This window comes from Chelmon rostratus, chromosome 3 (assembly GCF_017976325.1).
Source record: "Chelmon rostratus isolate fCheRos1 chromosome 3, fCheRos1.pri, whole genome shotgun sequence".
In the NCBI taxonomy this organism is placed as follows: domain Eukaryota; kingdom Metazoa; phylum Chordata; class Actinopteri; order Chaetodontiformes; family Chaetodontidae; genus Chelmon; species Chelmon rostratus.
Window position 1 is genome coordinate 23716615 of NC_055660.1, and position 19711 is coordinate 23736325.

A 19711-nucleotide genomic window follows, 5' to 3' on the forward strand; every position below is an offset into this window, starting at 1 on the left:
AGGATAGACACTGTATGGATAAGATTAATACAATAGGAAGTGAAAGCCTCAGAAATAGAGAGATCATCTCCACTTGTCATTTTTTAAGAATCTGGGTATTGGTGGTGAATGGAGGTAAATAGCTAAAATTCAGCACAAGTGTGACATAGGTAGCACAATATGGCTTTAATAATGCTATGTGATTCATCTGTCTGTTAAGCTGTTAAGATATAACAATGTGTGTTTAGGATGTCACGGCAGAAGGCAGGCAGCTCTCTGTTTTTGCTTTTTGGCATTAAAAAACACACACACTGTTACGCAACTCAAAAAGACAGATTTCAGGGTCCATTTTAAGCAGGATATTGGCTGAGATGCAGAAATCCTGGGATATTAAAAGCAGGCTGTGACATCACACACACACACACACACTCGCATGGTATCAGGACTTGTATTCATTTCTCTTTTTTTCCTGTGCCTGCGTCCTCAACTGAAAGGAGATCATTCCACCTTTACTCTCACGTGAAAGTATCAACAAAGCTTTTAAATATTCGATCATTTTGGGGAACTCTCATCGAGTTAACATTGCTCATTCCATCTGTGAAAGCCAGAGTGCCCGTATTCAGTAAGGGGGGGAGATTAGTGAAGGAAGATTAGATGAGCAGCTTAGCCTTTAATACAGCATCCTTTTATTACTTTTGAGCCGTGGAATTAGATAAGCGGACAGCAGCACACTCAAACTGGGTGGACCAACTTCACAAACTTCCACCATTATTCTGGTTGCGTGACAGGGTTCACCAGATCCAGGCTCAGGTGTTCAGAGACAGGCGACAGAGGAGTGTTGAGTGAAGAGCAGAGAGGCAGCATGGAGTCAGTGAGTCAGGGGAAGGGAGAGCTCAGTGCAGCAGAGTAAATGTCTAATTTAAGTCTATGGCTAACCTGTCTGTGAGATGTTGCTTGCTTGCTTAACAGCGCTGGCAGCCTGGGCAGAGGCTGGGGGGTTGGTCAGAAGAGGGGAGCAGCAGCACTACTTCACAGAGACCTCCAACTAATTGTATCAAATAGGCAAGAATTGATGTTTGCAACAACCTTCAGGGAAAGCAATTTCTAAGGTTTTTCCAAAGGGGCAGCTGGTCTTGTTTGTAGTTCTAGAAGACGTGTCGCCTCTCAAAAGGCTTCTTCAGGTCTAACTGACTGGTAGGAAGTCTCAGGTATTTATCCTCCTGCAGAGTCATGGACCCGTCTGGCTATTATGTGAGTCGCTAAGGTCACATGGGCCAGGGTGTTAATTGGTGTTAAAACCGCAGGTGGTTTCTCCAATCCGCAAGTTTTCTCGATGTCCTTTCATACTCCCGTACCACAGATTTCTGCACAGATGGAGAGTTGAAAGCAACTGGCGCTGCAGTGGTAACAGATGTGGGGCGCACAGATGCAGCCAAATGATGGAGCGTAAAAAGCCTGAAGGAGCAGGTGCAGGAGAATAGTGATGGTACAATAACATGAAAAAGGGCTTTTTTCACCTCATTCAGGAAAAAAAATCAGTGTGTCTGGTTTGGATTAGCAGAATTATGAAATGGAGAACCTGTTTCCACTTCCAGAAGCTAGTTGAAAGGCTGCTATCTGAAGATTTATAAAGACCATGAGATTTGAGATGTAATTTTATTTTCACAGTTCAGTAATATTAGTCCAATACTTACTTACTTTTACTTCCTGGAAAACTATAAACTTTAAAGGACATGCAAACCTTTTTACCACATCGACTCCTTTCAGTGAGCGATATAATCCTTCATGAACACACAATTTTCTGCCAAAGTTGCAACAATTTTGGTTATTTCACATGAGAGGTTTCTGGATTTCTGTTTTCCCTGGGATTTTCTTCCTGGTTAGTAGTAGGCGGAGCGTTTGGAAGAATGTGACATCACCTATGTCCATGAACCAATCAGGATGTGATTGCTGAAACCCAGTTTTCAAAGACATTAATGATAACAATAACATATTTTTGAAACGTCTCACCCACACGCTGCCATCAACCAAAATAAATATCACATTACATTTCTTGTTCTACATCCCATAAAGTCTCACTTTGTTACTTATTCTCTGGTACAATATGTGTCTTTCAAATAAATCAAAGCCACACCTTTAAGAAATCCACAAGTTACAATTTGCTTTGTCAGTCCTGACTTGAGGGAAGATAAAGGATTTGCTAATCCTATTTCCTCAGGCCTCCTGCCCCAGGAGATCTTGGCGCTCTCAACTCCACGCTGACACTGTGCGAGGTGGCTGGTGGCACAGGAGCTCTCTATTTGGTGGAGAAGGGTTAGGGCTTAAGGCGGTGCCAATTAAGAGTCAAAGAAGGTCAGACTGTGAGGAAGTGATAGCCTGCACCAGAAGGTTCCAGACCCTCTTCACTGTGTTTAACCAGTAATATCGCATTTCACACTTTTATTCAGGTTCTAGGGTGACGCTGGGCGTATGTGTTGCAGGATTGTACACAGTGCTAATTGACCCCAAGTTTAAAAGTTCATTTTTTATCTGGGTTGTTATAAAGAAATCTAGCAGCTTATTAAAAATTGAGCTTCCCTCCAATGACACAAGACACGACGCTTGCCTATGAATAACTGCTTGTGAAATCATCCTTTAATTTGTGCTCGCCAGCGTCGAGAGACATTTTAGGATTACCTTCTGCTGGATTTTGAAGTGGAACATGTGAACACAGGATTACAACGCTGCAGTACAGTACATTTGGTGGCAGGTGGGAACACTGAGGGTTTGGCTGCTGCTGAGACACTGATCAAAGAGCTCACATGGGCACAAAAGCTGCAAAGCTGTGCCGAATAAGTGCATCAGCAAAATTCAAGAAATTTAAACCTGGTAGTTGCACATGTCACATAATTTTTCCTCTTTTTTTCGTGTAAACGAAACACACAACCAAATAAAAGTTCAGATTGTGAAGTAACTTAAAAACACTGCAAACATTAGGTTACATGCCAGTTAACAGTGTCAGTATCAGTCAACTCTATCCTAAATCTTGTTCTTCATGTGTCTGGTCACCTGTATGTTTCTGGTCACCTGATGAAGGTAAATCCTTAATCATGAATTTAAACTGTTCACTACCAGTTCAGTACCCCTGCCGGTGAGAGGTGAGCACATGCATGTATATGATGAGTGCAGGGTCCTATCATCACTCTGACCTGATGTGCAGCCTGTGAGGCTTTCTTTTGGTCTGCAGGGAGTTTACGTCAGTCAGGGTTAAGTGATCCTTAACTGTGCTTTATCCTTAGGTGACAGCTTATCCTCGGCCCATTTCTTATTGGCTCGGTGACTCAGTTCTGTCAGTCCAGCTATGGCTGCCGATACGTGACTCACCAGCGGACTGTAATTTATCCTAATTACTAATTAAACAGACTAAGAGTCAGTAACCCTATAATAGCTGCACAGTGGTTAAGACATGAAAAAAACAAGAATATAACATTTCATTACATAATACAGTAAGGCATTACACACTCTGGCCTGTTTGTGGGTTTGTGAACCTAATAACCAGCATAGTGGTTACTTGCATGCAGGGTACATACATTTATTTTATCGATGCAGTCTAAAGAGGTGAGACCCAAGAACCAACTTGGGTAGTAAAGCAAAACAATTCAACACGTCAGCAGCAGGCGGGAGAAAAAATAGAGGCCCGTCTGTTCTGGGTCTCCGCTTTGCTCCCAGGTCAACTGCCATTGGTTGGCTGAGTTTATCCTTGCTGCTGCCAATCTGCTATCATTCAGGCTAATCCTCTGCTGGCAGGCCAGGTGGTTCTCTGTGGAAGTCTTGACCTTTCCTGTCATTCAGCAGCACCCAACCACATCAGTATCTGAACTGTACGCTCCATACATTTCAGGGCTGGGTGATGGGCTGCAGATTTGTTACAGTTCTTGTTCTTTAGAGATTAGCAAATTTGAACAATAAAAAAAGATTGCATTGAAACTGTACACTGAAGTGATTTCAAAGATACAGCTCTCATGCCTCTCACTCCTGCATCAAGGTTTTAACTCAAGTTAGGCAAAGCCACAAACCAGATGAATGGATTGAACTAATGCAACATAATCATTTTGCAAAAAGACTAAGCATAGTATCCATTTAACTAATCCAAGGCAGAGGTTTGCACCAAAAGCCTCATTTGAAAGTCATGTCTGTACTCAACCAGTTAGCGACATGCTTCTGCCAGATAGGAGTGTACAAAACAAATTTCTCCAAACTGTACAACAAAAACAGAATTAGCAGGAAAGCTTGAGGTACATATACAAGCCTTAGGAATTTAATGGGTTAGATGTGCATAACTGCAAGTTCATGGCATATACTTTAGTCACCTGACTGACCCAGAACAGAACAGAGACAGTGCTTGTCCGTATTTACAATACTGGTAGACCTATGCTATCTAATTGACTAAACCTTAAGCTGGACTGAGTAAAGCAGGCCCAAATTAATATCCCTATTACAGTCTATGTACTTTATAGCGCCTGTGGGGTTGGTTGTGTATAAGTTTCACCTGTAGCATTTCAGTGTTTAGATCAGAGGATCGAGTTCAGACCAGCCCATAACCTTTTGAGGAAGAGGGGCACAAAAATATATATATATGTATAAATTTACACTGAAACCTAGGTGCTGTAGAGAAAAACAGCCACCAGGTGATGACAGGCTCAAAATGTTTGTTGTGACTCACCTGAAAACAGTTCATGCATTAGCTTCTGAATGCATCCCAAGCCTCAGTTACCATACAGAAACATTTTCTCAGTCGCACCAAGCAGATCCATTTTCAGCTGTGCTGGCAGAAGACATACTGCTCTCCAAGCAGTTTGATAAACCACACAAGTCTGGTACAAACATTAGTGCCACAAGTCATGAGACTGCAACTGAACTGACAAGACACATTTTTTTTTTTTAATTAAACAAACCACATTTATTCTTTAAATTTACATGTAAAACTAGTTGATTCCCTTTTTTAAAAATATACATCATTGCTTTGAAATATTAATGCCAAACTTTAAAAAGACAGGATTAAACAGCCATTACTTTGACCTTAAACTACACTGCAGGCCAACCCTTCATGTAATTGAAAACTTGACAGTTCCTGTGGTTAGCTAATCTACTCCAAGTTCCTTTCGGAGAGGACAGTGCGATAGAGAGAAGTGCCTTTAGCCTGGAAGAAGGTCACGGTCATCTTGTTCTTTGTGACTTCTGCATGGACGAAGCCTCCCAGTGTTGATGCTTGGCCGGTGAAGAACTTCACAGAACCTTTGGGAACGTGGTTCCAGTGACGGACATCAGGATCCAGGAAGTTCCCTGCTCCGCTCACCACGTAGCCCACACCAGACTCTTCAATGTACTGTAGGGGGACAAAGACAAGATGGGATTGTAGCAGCCGTACAGATTTATAAAAGTGTTTTGCACACTTTGCCTGAACTGACCTGCAGATTGTGGTCATGGCCGCAGAGGTAAGCAGTGGCCTTGTATTTAATGAGCAGAGGATGAAGCCTCTTCAGAAGGCACTCCGTGGGCCCGTGCTCGGACACGGACCACACAGGGTAGTGGCCCGCCACCAACAGGAAGTCTGCCGTGGACCGGGCCAGTCTCTCCTGCAGCCAGGTCAGTTGACGGTTGGCATCCACCGCACGCAGGGGGCCTCTGGGCTTCTCATCCACGTAGTCGTCAGAGTTGCCGCACAGCATTATGGTGTCGAGCATGATGATGGTCAAGGTCTTCCCTGTGTTGGGGATGTGGAAGTTCAGCTCGTAATAGTAAGATGGGAATTTCCTAAGAAGGAGAAAAGTTTGACACGGGTTTAAAACTTTAAGGATGTATGAACTTTAGAAACTGATTTAGGAAAACAGCTTTTTTAAGTTGCTCCTTACCATCTGTCAGACCTGTGGCTGTACTCGATCTGTGCTTTGACGTTCCCCGCATGGTCATGATTGCCAGCAAGCACATACCAGGGGACTTTGAGAGACTTTTGAGTGTACACCGATTCGAACGTGTCCTGAGATTCACAAGAGTAACCTTTTTTTTTTTAAATTAACCTCCACAATGTTGTTTTAACATCAGTTTTTCCAAAAATTCTCATTTCAGAGTACATCAAGTTTCCTTGACTGACCTTAAACCGAGGAGAATCCACACTGTCCACACCTTTGTAGTAGAAGTTATCGCCAAGGGCCAGAATAAAGTCAGCTCCCATCTGCTCTGCTACTTTGCTCATTTCGCGAGCTGTAGCCTTCTGCACAGCGGTGATGTACGGCGGATAAGGCACTCCACCCCAGTCTCCTACAGCCAGGAACTTAATGGAGGTTCTGTTTTCTGTAAGGAAAGAAAACAAAAGTAAGAAAAGCTGAGAGTCTCTCATACAGATTCCAAGTTGTTCGCAGGAGGAGATCATGAAACCTCAATCTGAGATGATACTTACTGCCGAGTTCCTCCAGGTCTTGGAAGGCAGCAGGATAGCAGTAGACCACAGGGATGGCAGCAATTAAGATGGATACCAGTGTAAGTGCCATCTTCAAAGAAAAGTAAAAACAGACCTTCAATGAGAACTACAGCTTAACAGAACAAGACATGTTGCCAGCCAAAAATGAAAGTAAACGCACGCCTTAACAAAAACGGAAGAGAAACAAGACACAAACAAGCCACAACTCACCATGTGAGCCTATGCTTCCTCTCCGCCCCCTACCTCACTGAACAAAAACAGGATGTCATGCTTTATATCTGAAGGTGGCTTGTGATTGGCTGCAGCCTGACACTGACATGTCCCAGCTGGAGCTAATAGAAGCTAATCAAAGCAGCTATGTCGATGAGGCCGAGAGGGTCAGAGGTCAATATTTCATGTCTGTCAAAGCACAGCGTTGCACCTCTGCTTCTTTTAAATAAGAAACTCTTCTGAAACACGCACAAATCAAATGACCTTCGTCAGCCTCAGCAGGCGGAAAAGCAGAATATAATGCCTCGATCCTCTCCCATCAAAAAGAAAACAAAGCTGGCTGACAAGAAAAACAACTTGTTCGGAGTAGGAGACAGTATGCAGAGATAAGAATGTCAGAGGTCAAAGATAAGAACCACTCACGGCTGATAGCTTGTAAGGTGTGCTCCGGATGCCCTGATGGGACACTCGACGTCCTCGCGGCAGTCATCCTGCCCGCCTTTTATCAGCATTCCCAGGGTATGGTCTGCAGGAGGAGCGGCCCTGGGACACGCCGCCACGGCATGATCATTGCTCACGCCCTGACTCAGTCTTGGGACTAGAGGGTCATCTGGACCCCATGTGATCCACAATGGTTATTATGACTGGTGTCCAGACTCCAGTTTTCCACTTCTGTGTTAATCACTGTTTCCCTTCTTTATTTATTTCCCATGTCTGTGCTTACCGAAAAAATAAGTCATTTCACATAAAGCACAGTAACTGTTGAAAGCATGAACAAATTGTTTATTCTCACAGAAGAACTTGTTTTCCTTCTTCTACACATCGACTAAAAATGGCCCTCTTCTCACTTGGATGCAAACACACAGTAACTGCCTGTTGATCAGATGTTAGCGTCAGCTCTTAGAAACTGTGAATTCAGATTTTGGAGAATCAAGAGGAGACTAATTTTTTAATAGCCAGATGAAGAATGAAGCAGATGACAGCAGTGTTAAAACTCCACTCATTAGACCCCATCCAGCAGCATCATGGGTAACAGGATCCTGTGTTTTTGATTTATACTTACATTCATTACTTTGATTTTACCTAGTATCACTATCACGCTTCAATTTAGACTATTCTAATCTGTTTCACAACCACTACGGAAGAGTTATATTAAATCTGTCTGTCTAAAGTCATTCATAATATTCATTCATTTTCGTAGCTTTATGGGAAGCTCAATTTGACTGGATTTCACAGCTTTTAAGACATATTTCCTAGCCCATCAAACGGTAGCCCATCCCTGACCTGAGCTGTCACATTCGATATCAGAGCTTCCGTCATAATAGCTGAAAAGGTAAGGACTGAAATATCATCCTAAGAACACATTATTCGTCTATGAATTAGCAAACGGATGGTCAGAAGCTTTGCTCCAAAATAAGTCATTTATTTTACAATAGAGATTAGAGCATTTTGTGACACAGAAATGAATAAATCTTTAGTTTATAAGTACAAGCAGCTTTAAATAAAAACCAGAACATATTGATACAGACCCAGTCCAGTAGTCTAAAAACAAAACAAAACACAAAAACCCTAAAAACAAGACATAATGATAAACCAGGTATGTTTTTTACACTCATGTCAGTCTGGAAATGAGGGCTGCTGCAGTTAAAAGAAGACAGCTGGACTTAATGAAAACATAAGCCTGAATCTGTCACCTACAGTTGTTATAACCAAATGTCCAACAACTAACAAGTGAGGTGAGAACAAAAAAATTGCTAAACCACTAAATTCCACTTTCAGAGACAACACAAGCACTTTTTTCCCCTTTCAAAGGTGGAATCCCAGGGTCGTCATGGGTGGACAGTCGGAGCCAAAACTGTGGCATAGTGAGGTGAGAAAGGCTGTACGGGACGTGATGATTAATAATTCATGTCGCTGTATCCAGAGTATGAGCCCTGGTTCTGTCCTCCGAAGCCTTGGTACATGCTATACCCCTGCTGATTCCCCCAGGACGACTGGCCTCCCCAGCCTGCGGAGTGAGATCAAACCAGAAGGCGTCATTTCCTTTATCTGACACATTTTCTCTTAAAACAGGGCACAGATGCAGAGAGGGATCACCTATATCAAAAATACACTAGCAGGAAGAGTTTTTATTTGACTGGAAGGGTGGATTTCAACTTGCTACATCTTTACTCACCATAATTATTATACATCTGGCCACCCGTCACTGAACTAGGGTATGCTGTGCTGTACATTGAATAGTCTCCGGCCTGGCCCTCGTTCTGACTTTGGGTCAGCATCTTCTTCTTTTCATCTCCATACCCGTAGCTGTAGGGGCTCTCCTGGTCGGCGGGAGGAGGCATCGACTGGTAGCTTTCTCCCTTTGTGGTGCTAGAGTTGGCGCTGGAGACGGGTGGGGAGGAGTAGGTGCTGCTCTCTGGGTAAAAGGTGCCGTAGCCGATGCTGCTGCTACCTGATCCAGTGGAGCCGGTGCCTTTGGCTGTGGCTGCGTTATTACCATACAGATTATCTAAAAGGGAGTAGAAACAATATCACTACAATGTAAAATCATTTGTTTCTAACATTACATAACATATTTTTCCTTGAACTGGTGAAAACAACAAAACACATGCTTGGTTCAAACCAAAATCAGCACATCAACCAAGGAAAACGGGGCGGGGGGGGGTTAACACTTATATGGAAGGTGACTACAGAGGAATCAAGCTGTATTTATTAGGGATATGAGTGTGTTTGTGAGGTATTTTGTAAAATAAGTAAAGCTTCTTGTTGTTCTTGTTAAAGCTGCTTGTTTTTTCCACTACAGTCTACGGGAACTTACTGTATTTCCACTTACTGAAATGTTTTTAATAAAACAGGAATAATATTCTTTACTTCCCATTTTGTTTAATTCAGTGGCAAAACAAACAAAACACCACAAGTCGGTCCGCACAGAGTGTATACTTACGATAGCCTGTGCCAGTGCTGCTCTCATAACTGTAGTTGGCTTTTAAAATGAAGGACAGAAATTACTATTTAGTCAGTTTCCTCACAAGTATATGAAGTCCAAGCTGACACATAAGGGTGAGTAAAATTCCTTACTCTTGTTGTAACTGGGTCCCGGAGGAAACGGTTTGCCCCGGCCCCTGCCTCGACCTCTGTTGGGACCCCAGCCACAAGACCCAGAGTCTGAGGGAATGCCACGGATGGTGCCGAACCCTGGGATGTGCTGTTGAACAACAAATGATAGCATGCTTCTGTGCAAATGTGCATGTTTCAGAGAATCTGACTGTAGAAATGCATTTTTAAGTGTGCATGTATTCCTGAGAGGTGTGGCAGTTTCTTATATGTACAACAGAAGCACTGAATGTTTTATTCAACAATAATAAATCTTAAAGCTGTACCAACATGTGTCGCAATTCTACCAAATGAAGGTATTCAGTGCACACTGTAATGGAAATGTACCACTACTGGTTTGAGCCTACAAGGTCAGCAGTGTTAAAATTACCATGTCAGTATAGGTGATCTTCTTCTTTGTAGGATTTCTGTTGGTGTTTGTCAGTCCGTTGTCATCTGGGAACAACTTCTCCAGAGCAGCGAGGGCAGCGAAGGCCTTTGCTTCCTTCTTATTAGAGCCTCTCCCTTTGAACTTCTGCCCATCAACCTCCACCTGATAGACAGGAAAAAAGATAACACATCACGGTTAGCAAACCTTTCAAAACTGACATGCATTACTGTCTATCAAAGTCTCTATTCTTACTCTTAGTCTACCGTTAGAGCTGGCAAAGTCAGAAGCTCTTTTACACAATGTGATAAAACTGATTGGACACTACAACGCTCTTTTTCTATGGGATAGAAGTCCAATAAAAAGCCTTGACGCACATGAGACGCCCAAGCTGTAATGCAGGACAGACCAAAGGTCTGCGAACATCACCTTAAAGGTTAATTTTAGCGTTTACTACACTTGAAAACAGAGGACGAAGATGAAACCTTTCCATCATCTTTTCAGTCTTGTTTCCTGCCTACGATACTGCTGACTCACCTCCATGACAAAGCACTTTTCATGCGAGCCCCCTGTCTCTGCAGACAGCTCGTACTTCAGGCTGCGGCGCTTCTCATTCAGCTCCATCACAGGGTTCTTGCCATTTTTAGTCAAGATAGGACCCTGACCACTCTGTTCAAAATAAGGAAAACAATGGCTGTTATAAACACATCAGATGCTTTATTCAAGAACAAATGTTGGGACTGCTTCACTGTGTCGGGGTTGTTAAAAGGAGACCTATAAATACACCACTGCAGAGGGAGGAACTGGGGTACATACGTCTTCTGATGTGGCAGAGGCCGTGGAAGAAGCTTTCACTGACTCCAGGCTTCCTTCAGCATCGCCGCTGGACTCCGATTTAGATTCTGAGCCTGTTGGAAGACCGAGATCCTGCAGAACCTGTGAATGACAAAAGACAAATCATGAACTGACAAGAACTTAAAACAGCAACAACTCTTCATTCATTCAGATCTCCAGTGTGGGCTGTGACAGTTAAACACAGCAGAGCACGACTGGGTGAAAGTTTGAGCCAAGTGTACTTTCATACACAGTGAAGATTAACAGAAGTGAACAAATACCTTACTATTATTTTAATAACTAGCTGCTTGAAATTTGAAATGTTGGCTGTCAGTGACTTGTCTGGGAGTCAGTTTCAACAATAATTATGCCCTTCCACCTCACAGGCAGCACACTTCTTTAAAGACAACTGATGCAGAGGGAGGAAGAGTCTTGCCTTGGTGGCTACATTAAGCTTGGCGGCTCGTTTGGAGGGCCCCGTTGCCTCGTATGTCTTCCCATTTAAATCCACAGCCATTGTGAAGACCGGCTCGTGGACCGGACCAGTCTGAGATGTAAGTCGGTACTCCAGACCAGGTCTGTACTGGTTCAGACGCATCACTGCATTCATGCTAAAATCATCTGTGACTATGGAGAAAAGGCAGAGAGAAATATCATGAGCACGAGGTTTAATGAAAAACAGCACACAGGGGCCAGCATCACAAGGGCACGACGCTCCAAAGTTGTCACACGCACATATAGATACATACATACATATACATATATATATATACATATACATACATACATATATATATACATATATATACATACATATACATAGATATATATACACACCTATATATACACACATATACATATATACACATACATACATACATATATACACATACATATATATATACATATATATACATATATATATATATATAAAGACCTCTGATAATGATAATGATCATTACTAACAAGATTTCCTCTGAAAGCGCTTCTGGAACTTGAGAGACTTCCTCTGTTTGCTGTTGAGATGCGGCTCATCCTCTCCTTTCTCCACCTCTGTGTACGGTCTCTTAGCTGGCAGGCTGAAGTGTCCAGCAGGTGGTATCTGAGCTGCATGAAACAACAGAGGCAAGCCTGAGAACAGATCCCTTTGTGAGTGAACTGCCCAGAAATGCACAGAAATGGGAAAGGACACAGATCACTCAGTACCTGTGCCATCTTTGCTGCTGGCTCCCACTGATTTTCGTGGCTTTATAGGTTTGAAATCCATCCCCAACACCTTGTGCATCTGTCCAAACGCACACAGCCTCAAGGCAAACTACGGAAAAGATTGAAGTTAGTTACTATTTCCAGAGTTCAAAAATATGACTGTGCTTGCATGTCTTGGCAACCTCATCTCACCTGAGCACTCTGCGTGATGTCTTCACGCTGCTGCGTTGTCAGATTTGCTGCGGCGTCGACCGCTTCCTTCTCACATGGATCTTTAACGCCAGGGCCGTCTTGAACAGATACAGTTACATTAGTCTGTCAGTGTTAATGCCAATGTAGAAACATCCATGCTGGTTTGACAACTCAATAAAAAAAAAGTTCACCTTCCAAGAGGATTCCGGATGCAACGCACTCCAAAACCCGGCGCAATGACTCGCCTGCTCCCATCGGCCTCTCAGAGGTACCAATAGCCTTCTCTACCAGCAGCTCAAGAGGCTATGTGGATATGAGAGCACAGAGTATAGATGCTGCTTATCAAGATGCTGCTCCAGGTTTTGATCACAGAGCTGCCAAAAATTAGGCCGGTTTACACACAACTACATCTTGTGCAACAGCAGTTTCCTCACCCATCCAGAGAGGGGCGTCCAGGTGGGAACACGGTTACACAAGTCTCTCATGATCCGGATCACGACGACGGCAGAACTCAGGTCGTTGACTTTAGCCTGGAGACACAAACAAAGCCTGTTCAGTCAGAGGAGCTGCTGCCTCGGACGTGACCTCAACTTCGAGCTCTCTGAGGTTCCACAAAACGACCCCGAAAACCGAGCACAGAAAGGTCAGAACTGAGCCCAGGCTAATACATATCATTACACACTTCTGTCCACATGCTGTTTGTTGTGGACAACAGTCGTGGAGCTGATAGAGAGAGCTCAGTCTGACAGAGGACATTTTGATCAATTATATGCTGGTGTCGATACCAATGATAGCCAAATCTGTCATTGGTGTGGATCAGCAGATCGCTCCTCATGAGTTAATAAGTACAATTCTTAAATTTCCGACATTTTAAGTTTATGGACAACATCGACAACTACTGAAAGCACAGTTAAGAAAGTGTTACTGTCTCTCCATAGAGAGAAAATAATAGAGACCATTCAAAGACAACAAGAAACAACCTTACGTACAAATAAGGACGTGAATGCAAACCTGGAACCACTTGGCATGGCGGAGAGACGCCAAGGCAGATAGGCATTTCTGCCTGTCCAGAACGTCCGGCGGATCGTTGACTGTTCGCGTTTCTATTGACGAGGTGGGGTAAGAAGAAAAGGTACAGTTTGACCAAGGGGGTCGGCTCTGTCTTGCAGCTCAGGGAGTAGCAGCTTTCCCCAAACCAGCAGCAGCAGGGAAAGGGGGGTCCCATGTACCTAATGTGTGAATCTTTGGTCCTCACAGGCATAATAGTCACGTGCTACAAATCCCAGCTAACTTTTCCACAGCGTGTGAAAGTTACAACATTGCATAACATTTTATGCACTGGGTAAATGAGAATAAACACCCCCTTCCCTCAGCCCCTCGGCTTGGGTTTGCTGCTTTTCCCCCCTCCTGAGACAGTGTTTCCAGTTGGTCAAAGGTCCAGCGTTCCTAAAAAACTTGAAAAACTAAAAGGCAATCAGTTGTAAACCACAAGCATTTAGAGAATCTACACGTCTGCCCCACACTGCAGCAAAACTGATGTTGTCCCTGATCCAAAAGTGGCTTAAACGGGCTGAAAGATCGGAAACACAAGTGGCCATACCAGCTTTGTGCAAGTTTTAGCGCATTTTCTACACTATTAATACAGTTCAACTCATCTACCCACACCAACTTTTAGGCTTCTGCAAATCAGACAGATTAAAAACAGAAAAACGGATGGCAAGCAGGAAAGTATGCTTGCAACAGGGCTGCACCGTAATAGCCACAATTATATGAATAATAATAGTGAAATGATAACTATCTGGAATATGCAACCTTATTTAGAAGAAACTGTTAAGTTGCATATTAGAAATGTTAAAATCTTTGAAAGTCTTCACCTGAAATTGGTGTTTTCTCAAAGCTTAGCATACCAGTAAATATAATTGGATTCAATAATACTAATAAGCAAGACTAATAACAATGTCACCCAAGTAATGCAACAGTATCAAAAAAAACGTATCAATCGCAATGGAGAAGATGCAGCTCCACAACAGTTGCTTCAATTAGGGATGTTCGGATCAAGGTTATTTTGCCCCAATCCTGATCAGGGTCCTATAATATTGGGTATCTCCAATACCCAGTCCAATCCAATGCTTGTATTTACTTAATGTTGATTTAATATCCAAAGGTAGTTAGAGTCGAGGCTCTTCTCACACAAACAATCCTCAGTCAGGCACAGAACCCAGCTTGTCGCTGCTCGTCATTTTGACTGGTGAAAGCAATGGTCAGCGCCAGCTAAAAAGCAGAAGCTGCTAGCTGGATGTTTTATTCAATGACTGCTGCTAATGATTATTAGCATTGGAGCTGAGGAAATCTGCTTTTTGCCAGCCTCAGTGCTCCCACAGCTTCTCTCCATTTTCTCTGAGCTGCCCTGTTCACTTTCCCCTCGCACTTTGTTTACGTTTGCAGCCCCATTTCGCTTAATAAAAAGTTACTGAAGAAGGAAAGTACAGCTCTCCGAGCTAATGAGGTTACTGATGGCTAGCTAACAAACTTGTTAGCCTGGTCTCTAACAGGACAATTCGTTTGATGCATATGTACCATCAACTCGTCTTATAAATGTCTGCCATTGCTCTTCTGTGGAACGCTGCTCACGACAAACACCTGACTGGTTACTCTGATGCACCACAGTAAGCCCTTCAAACACAGAGTGTGTGTGCTGCACCGGATCAAGTCCCAATAATCATGGAAGCTATAATCACCATCACAATTACGCCATCATTTAAATCGTGCAGCCCCACTGTGCAGTGTAGTAAATGGACTAAAACTGCACTGAGACCGGTATGGTTCTGTATGTGGGGCTTCAGCAAACTCCCCCTGACCTTTAAATGAACTCACTGAAACTTTAGTCACCCATGTAACTACAGCTCATGCTGAATAACGCAACAACACACTCCCCTAGAAACAAACGATGATGATGATTTAGTTATTTCGACCTTTTTTTTCCTGTCTGGATGAATTTAAATTCTTCCCAGAGAAGCGACAGAAATGCCCTCACTGCTGATCAGTTTTGCTGCAGCTGGTGCCAAATGTATATGTTCAGCATCAAGTACATGCAATGCGCGCTTTAACTTGTTATTCTTGAAAAGCCTTCACTTTAAAAATGAAAACAGTTCAACAAGAATAAACAAAGTTGTTTTTTTTATGACTGGCATTGTTATCAACAACATGTGCAGACTGTATCAGCGAATACAGGGGAAGCGCACTGCTGGCTGACTCTGGAGCGAGTGGAGAGCCAACACTGATTGGCTGTTCACTGGCATCGGTCTGAGACAGTCACTGTACGGGCTCCACTGAGGTTTCATGAGATGAAGATGGGCAACGTGTGCGACGTTTCAATTGGCAGTGCAGGGTTACAGCTCAGAGGAGCAGTACAGTGTCTGCATACTGAGAACACACAGATCAGGCCTGTGGTAGCTAATGCCCACTTGAAGCCTGGACCAACATACGTACCTTCATTTTCATCTGCAGATTCGCTCTCTTGCACCGTCCTGACAAGAGGTGATGTCAGGTGGATAGTGAGAGTCAGGGCCGACCCCTTGGTGCTGGTCACAACAATGGCTGCAGTCTCTGGACACTGGCTTACTGTGTATGTCTCCACTGAACTTTCCTATTTACACAAAGGGGGAACAAAACATCAGGAAGGCAAAGAGGGACTCTTAATGTCCAAATGTAAAAATAACCTGGAGAATGACATTAGTATGCCGTTCTACCTCTAACTGTGCAATTAACTTTTCAGCCACTTCTTTCAGCAGGGTGACAGTGGGCTTGTTGGAGCAGAGCAGCACCAGCTCCAGGTCCTTGTCTCCCTTCAGCAGGAGTCCCTTGGCCACCAGGCCGACCCTCATAACCCCACGCAGGACACGCTCTTGTGAATCGCCACTTGCACATTGAGGGAAAAACATTTGAGTTAAAAGATTTAAAAAGACACTTGACGTACAGTTCTTTTCACTGTGACGCCTCTCTTACCTCCCTGCCTCGGTATTTTCTTTGTCATCTTTTGGCGTATCCATCTGGTCCGACACAGTCTTAAGGGCGCATTCCACGTGCGAGACGATGGTCTGCACCGCCTCCAGCTCCTCTGATGAGGGATAGACTTCAGAGTGTTTGGCCATGACATGGCGATCGTATTGCGACCGTATGTGCACCTGAGGGGCTGCAGCTTCCTTAAGTGGGAAAAAAGGTTTATGTTGGAGAAAAGAACAACGTGCTATTTTTAGTTTCCAATGTAATCATTTACCAATAAGTTATTTTTGAAATGAATAGATTGCATCCCTTATTCAGTTTATTGCTGCTTTGATGTATCTCAGTGAAATGGCAATGCCATACAATGTATAAAATAAAAATAGGATTGGGAAGTATAATATTAGCAGTGACAGTTAGGAAGTGCAAGATTAAAAAAAACTCTTGGAAAAAGAAATATCTACACGCACCAGACACAGCTTTCGTGCAGGAGGAAGCGCAATCTTTTTAAAGCACGAAAAAAAAAAAAAAATGATGGACGGAAAATGATCCAGTGTTCGTGTGGAGAGCGGACTACGTGACTCAAATTAAAATGTGAAACAAGAACCTCATGATGCCGTTTATCCTCAATCTCCTCAATAGCAGCAATGTAGTCGTGGTATTGTCTCAGCTCCTCCTCGTAGCACAGGCAGTCGTACCAATAACGCAGCTCCTCGTATCTGGAAGCATTAAAAGCGACAAAATGAGGACAGCCCCGAGCACAAGCTGGAAAAGCAAAAGCAGGTGCTACAACAAGGCAGAGTGCAAAATGACACCACAAGCAACATTTGTCATTGACACTTTGAACTATTAACGCAGTCCTCTAAGGCTTGATCTACCCACTGAGCTATATTATTGAATTCTGACAGGCTGCGACAATAACAGTGATTTCAGCATAAAACTGCAAACGGAGAAGCAGGCTATGTTTATGTTGTTCTCCACTTCTTTACATGTGTTTCTTTTCATTTATAAAATCATTCTGTTAGTAGTGAACTTTTACTGAATATCATATTAGTTGCATTCTCGTGTGCATTATTTGCTGCATGCATTTTAATGTAAAACACACTGAGTTTACTTGGAATGAAATGTTCTGTACGTATTCAATTGCCTTGCCTTTATCTCAGTGATACTCTATTTTTGATTTCCTTCAGCACCATCTGCTGTGTGTGTGTGTGTACCTATCAAAATCATGCGGGAGGAGGCGGTGGCCCTGTTGTATGAGGCTGTCCCAGTACAGCAGCTCCTCATACGCCTGGTGCTCATCCCACGCTGCAGAGGACGCCATGTTGTCACGACTTCCGGACCGATGCTACCGCCTGTTTTGGATGGAAAACCCTTTCTTAGTCACCGGTGGATAGCTGGCAGTACGAGACCAGTCGAATCAAATGTCATGAATGACATCAAATTATCTACGTGCATGTTCTGCTGGCAGCCGTTTGCTAACGTTACGCAGAAAACTTGCTCAGCAGGTTGATGCTCACAGTCTGGTAACCGCCCACTTGATGTTAGCGAGCTTGCTAACGTTGGTCAGCATGCCAGTGCCATTTTTGTCCGTTTGCTGTTACAGGTGTCCATTGCGCAGAATACCACTGACTTCTGTCTAATTTCGTTTATGCATTCGATGCTTACCTCTGACAACGAGCGAATAAACAGGTGCGGTGCAGGTCTTCTGGCGGTATCGTTGATACCTTTTGTTGCCGTCAACCACGGAACGGTCACCTGACTACTATAACTTCTTCTTCTTTGCGTTTTTTTGGCGGAGTGTAATACCAATATTTAGGTACATATCACCACCTACCGTGGCGGAGGGTGTAGGCAGGCTCTCGTTTACATTAGTCTCTTACTACTTTTATTGTTCTTGTTCTGAAATAATTACAAATAAATTATAATAAATTAAAAATTTGTAATAAAAAGGAATTTATTCTATGAAACAATCCAGTGAACATTAATAATGTATTAGCCCTCTCTGTGTTTCCCAAACCTTAACTACATTTGTTCCTGGTTTCCCCCCTAAATCCCATCCTCGTCCAGCCACTCTCAAACCGTTGTTGCATCTTCCTTTAACACTCCATGATACTAAAGTCAGCTATAACCTTATATCCATAGGGGAAAATTACTTATTGGAGGTGTAGAATTAAAGCTAGTTGCTCTAACGTCATGTTCTTCTGATTTTTCTTTTTGTCTTCCATCCAAAACCATTTCCCTTAAATCTCTCATGCCCACAACATTCATTTAAGACTCTTTTGCCTGAATGAAGTCACTGCACAGCCTTTAAAAACTGTCAAAAAAAAAAAAAAAAAGCCAGAAGATGGATTTTGTTAATGTTTATAACATGGCAACAGTTATATTAGACTATCAGCATGCTGTATAAGGTTTTAGGTGACACAGCCACCAAGACAAAAAGTTAATGTGGTCTGCTGGAACTGGATCTGAATGGAGCCCCTTGTCACGTTTTAGATATCCATAAGCCGCTTGCAGTTCCACCAAAGAGACATTTCCCCTCTAAACTTCTCACACGGTCTTACTTGAATAAACCGACCAAAGAAGTCAATTATTTCTCAAAACAAAGCAAAAGTTCTGTCTAAAACATAAATAGCAGAACTTGTTTTTTCTTCTTTCCTCTCCCATTATCACATTATGACCCCCAGAATTAGCTTGTGACCCTTTGGAAGGGGCTCGATCCGTATGTTTGGAACCACTAGACTGACCAGCTACAACAGTGACTACACTTACAGCACACACTGAAGCATCGGTATGAACATATGATCACTGCCAACAACGTAACAAGAGTCACAGGGAAGAAACGAGTACTTTTACTTTAAGTGCTTTAAGTGCTTTCAGTGCATTTTGCTGCAAAACTTCTGTTCTTTTACTCAAGTAAAGGCTCAGAATAATTCTTCCACTAATTTATTATTATGACATATTTCAGGTGGTGTACAGAATGCAGGGATTTTTTTTGTGACAGTACAGATCAGCACAGCATTACATGAGCACTTCCTCCGGTGAAAGCACAACGAAGCGAGCCATCTAGATATTACTGGCTGTTTCCAGGTAGTTGTGATTTGGCAGAATGCATTTTCAGGCTGGCCTGTGAAATAAGAAGGGAAAGATTTTGCAGCTGCAGACCATGTGGATGTGGTTGGAAAGAGACGATGAGGAGGAGGAAACTGATAAAACAGGAAGCTGGTAATAATAGTATTTCATTGATGCACAGCACCTCATCTTTAGTTTACTCACAACACAGCCAGACTGCCCGCCTCGTGCCTACACACTCAGATCACTGCGAATGGCGGCTGAATCAAGCTTGAATCAAA

General features: G+C 43.1%; 2 protein-coding genes across 5 annotated transcripts; both read right to left on the reverse strand.

The window, feature by feature from the left end:
- Positions 1-4872: 4872 nt before the first annotated feature.
- On the reverse strand, positions 4873-7101 carry acp5a (acid phosphatase 5a, tartrate resistant). Of its 2 annotated transcripts, none has more exons than XM_041933654.1 (6): positions 7070-7101; positions 6416-6506; positions 6110-6309; positions 5871-5995; positions 5427-5772; positions 4873-5344 (listed from the first exon to the last, which is right to left on the reverse strand). In XM_041933654.1, the coding sequence occupies exons 2-6, from the start codon at positions 6504-6506 to the stop codon at positions 5105-5107; spliced, it is 1002 nt and encodes a 333-aa protein (XP_041789588.1). In that variant the 5' UTR covers positions 7070-7101; the 3' UTR covers positions 4873-5104. The 2 variants fall into 2 exon arrangements, with proteins under 2 accessions (XP_041789588.1, XP_041789586.1); XM_041933652.1 differs by lacking the exon at positions 7070-7101 and adding an exon at positions 6647-6695.
- A 952-nt stretch (positions 7102-8053) lies between these two features.
- Positions 8054-18129, reverse strand: LOC121627745 (interleukin enhancer-binding factor 3-like). Of its 3 annotated transcripts, none has more exons than XM_041966776.1 (20): positions 18027-18129; positions 17576-17713; positions 16966-17077; positions 16365-16561; positions 16109-16277; positions 15849-16005; positions 13371-13462; positions 12794-12889; positions 12551-12662; positions 12360-12457; positions 12168-12276; positions 11928-12068; positions 11398-11588; positions 10944-11063; positions 10665-10796; positions 10131-10292; positions 9725-9851; positions 9591-9629; positions 8823-9155; positions 8054-8654 (listed from the first exon to the last, which is right to left on the reverse strand). In XM_041966776.1, exons 2-20 carry the CDS (start codon positions 17680-17682, stop codon positions 8545-8547), a joined length of 2604 nt encoding a protein of 867 aa, XP_041822710.1. In that variant the 5' UTR covers positions 17683-17713; positions 18027-18129; the 3' UTR covers positions 8054-8544. The 3 variants fall into 3 exon arrangements, with proteins under 3 accessions (XP_041822710.1, XP_041822709.1, XP_041822711.1); XM_041966775.1 differs by having other exon boundaries at positions 11928-12092; XM_041966777.1 differs by lacking the exon at positions 9591-9629 and having other exon boundaries at positions 11928-12092.
- Between the last annotated feature and the right edge of the window lie 1582 nt (positions 18130-19711).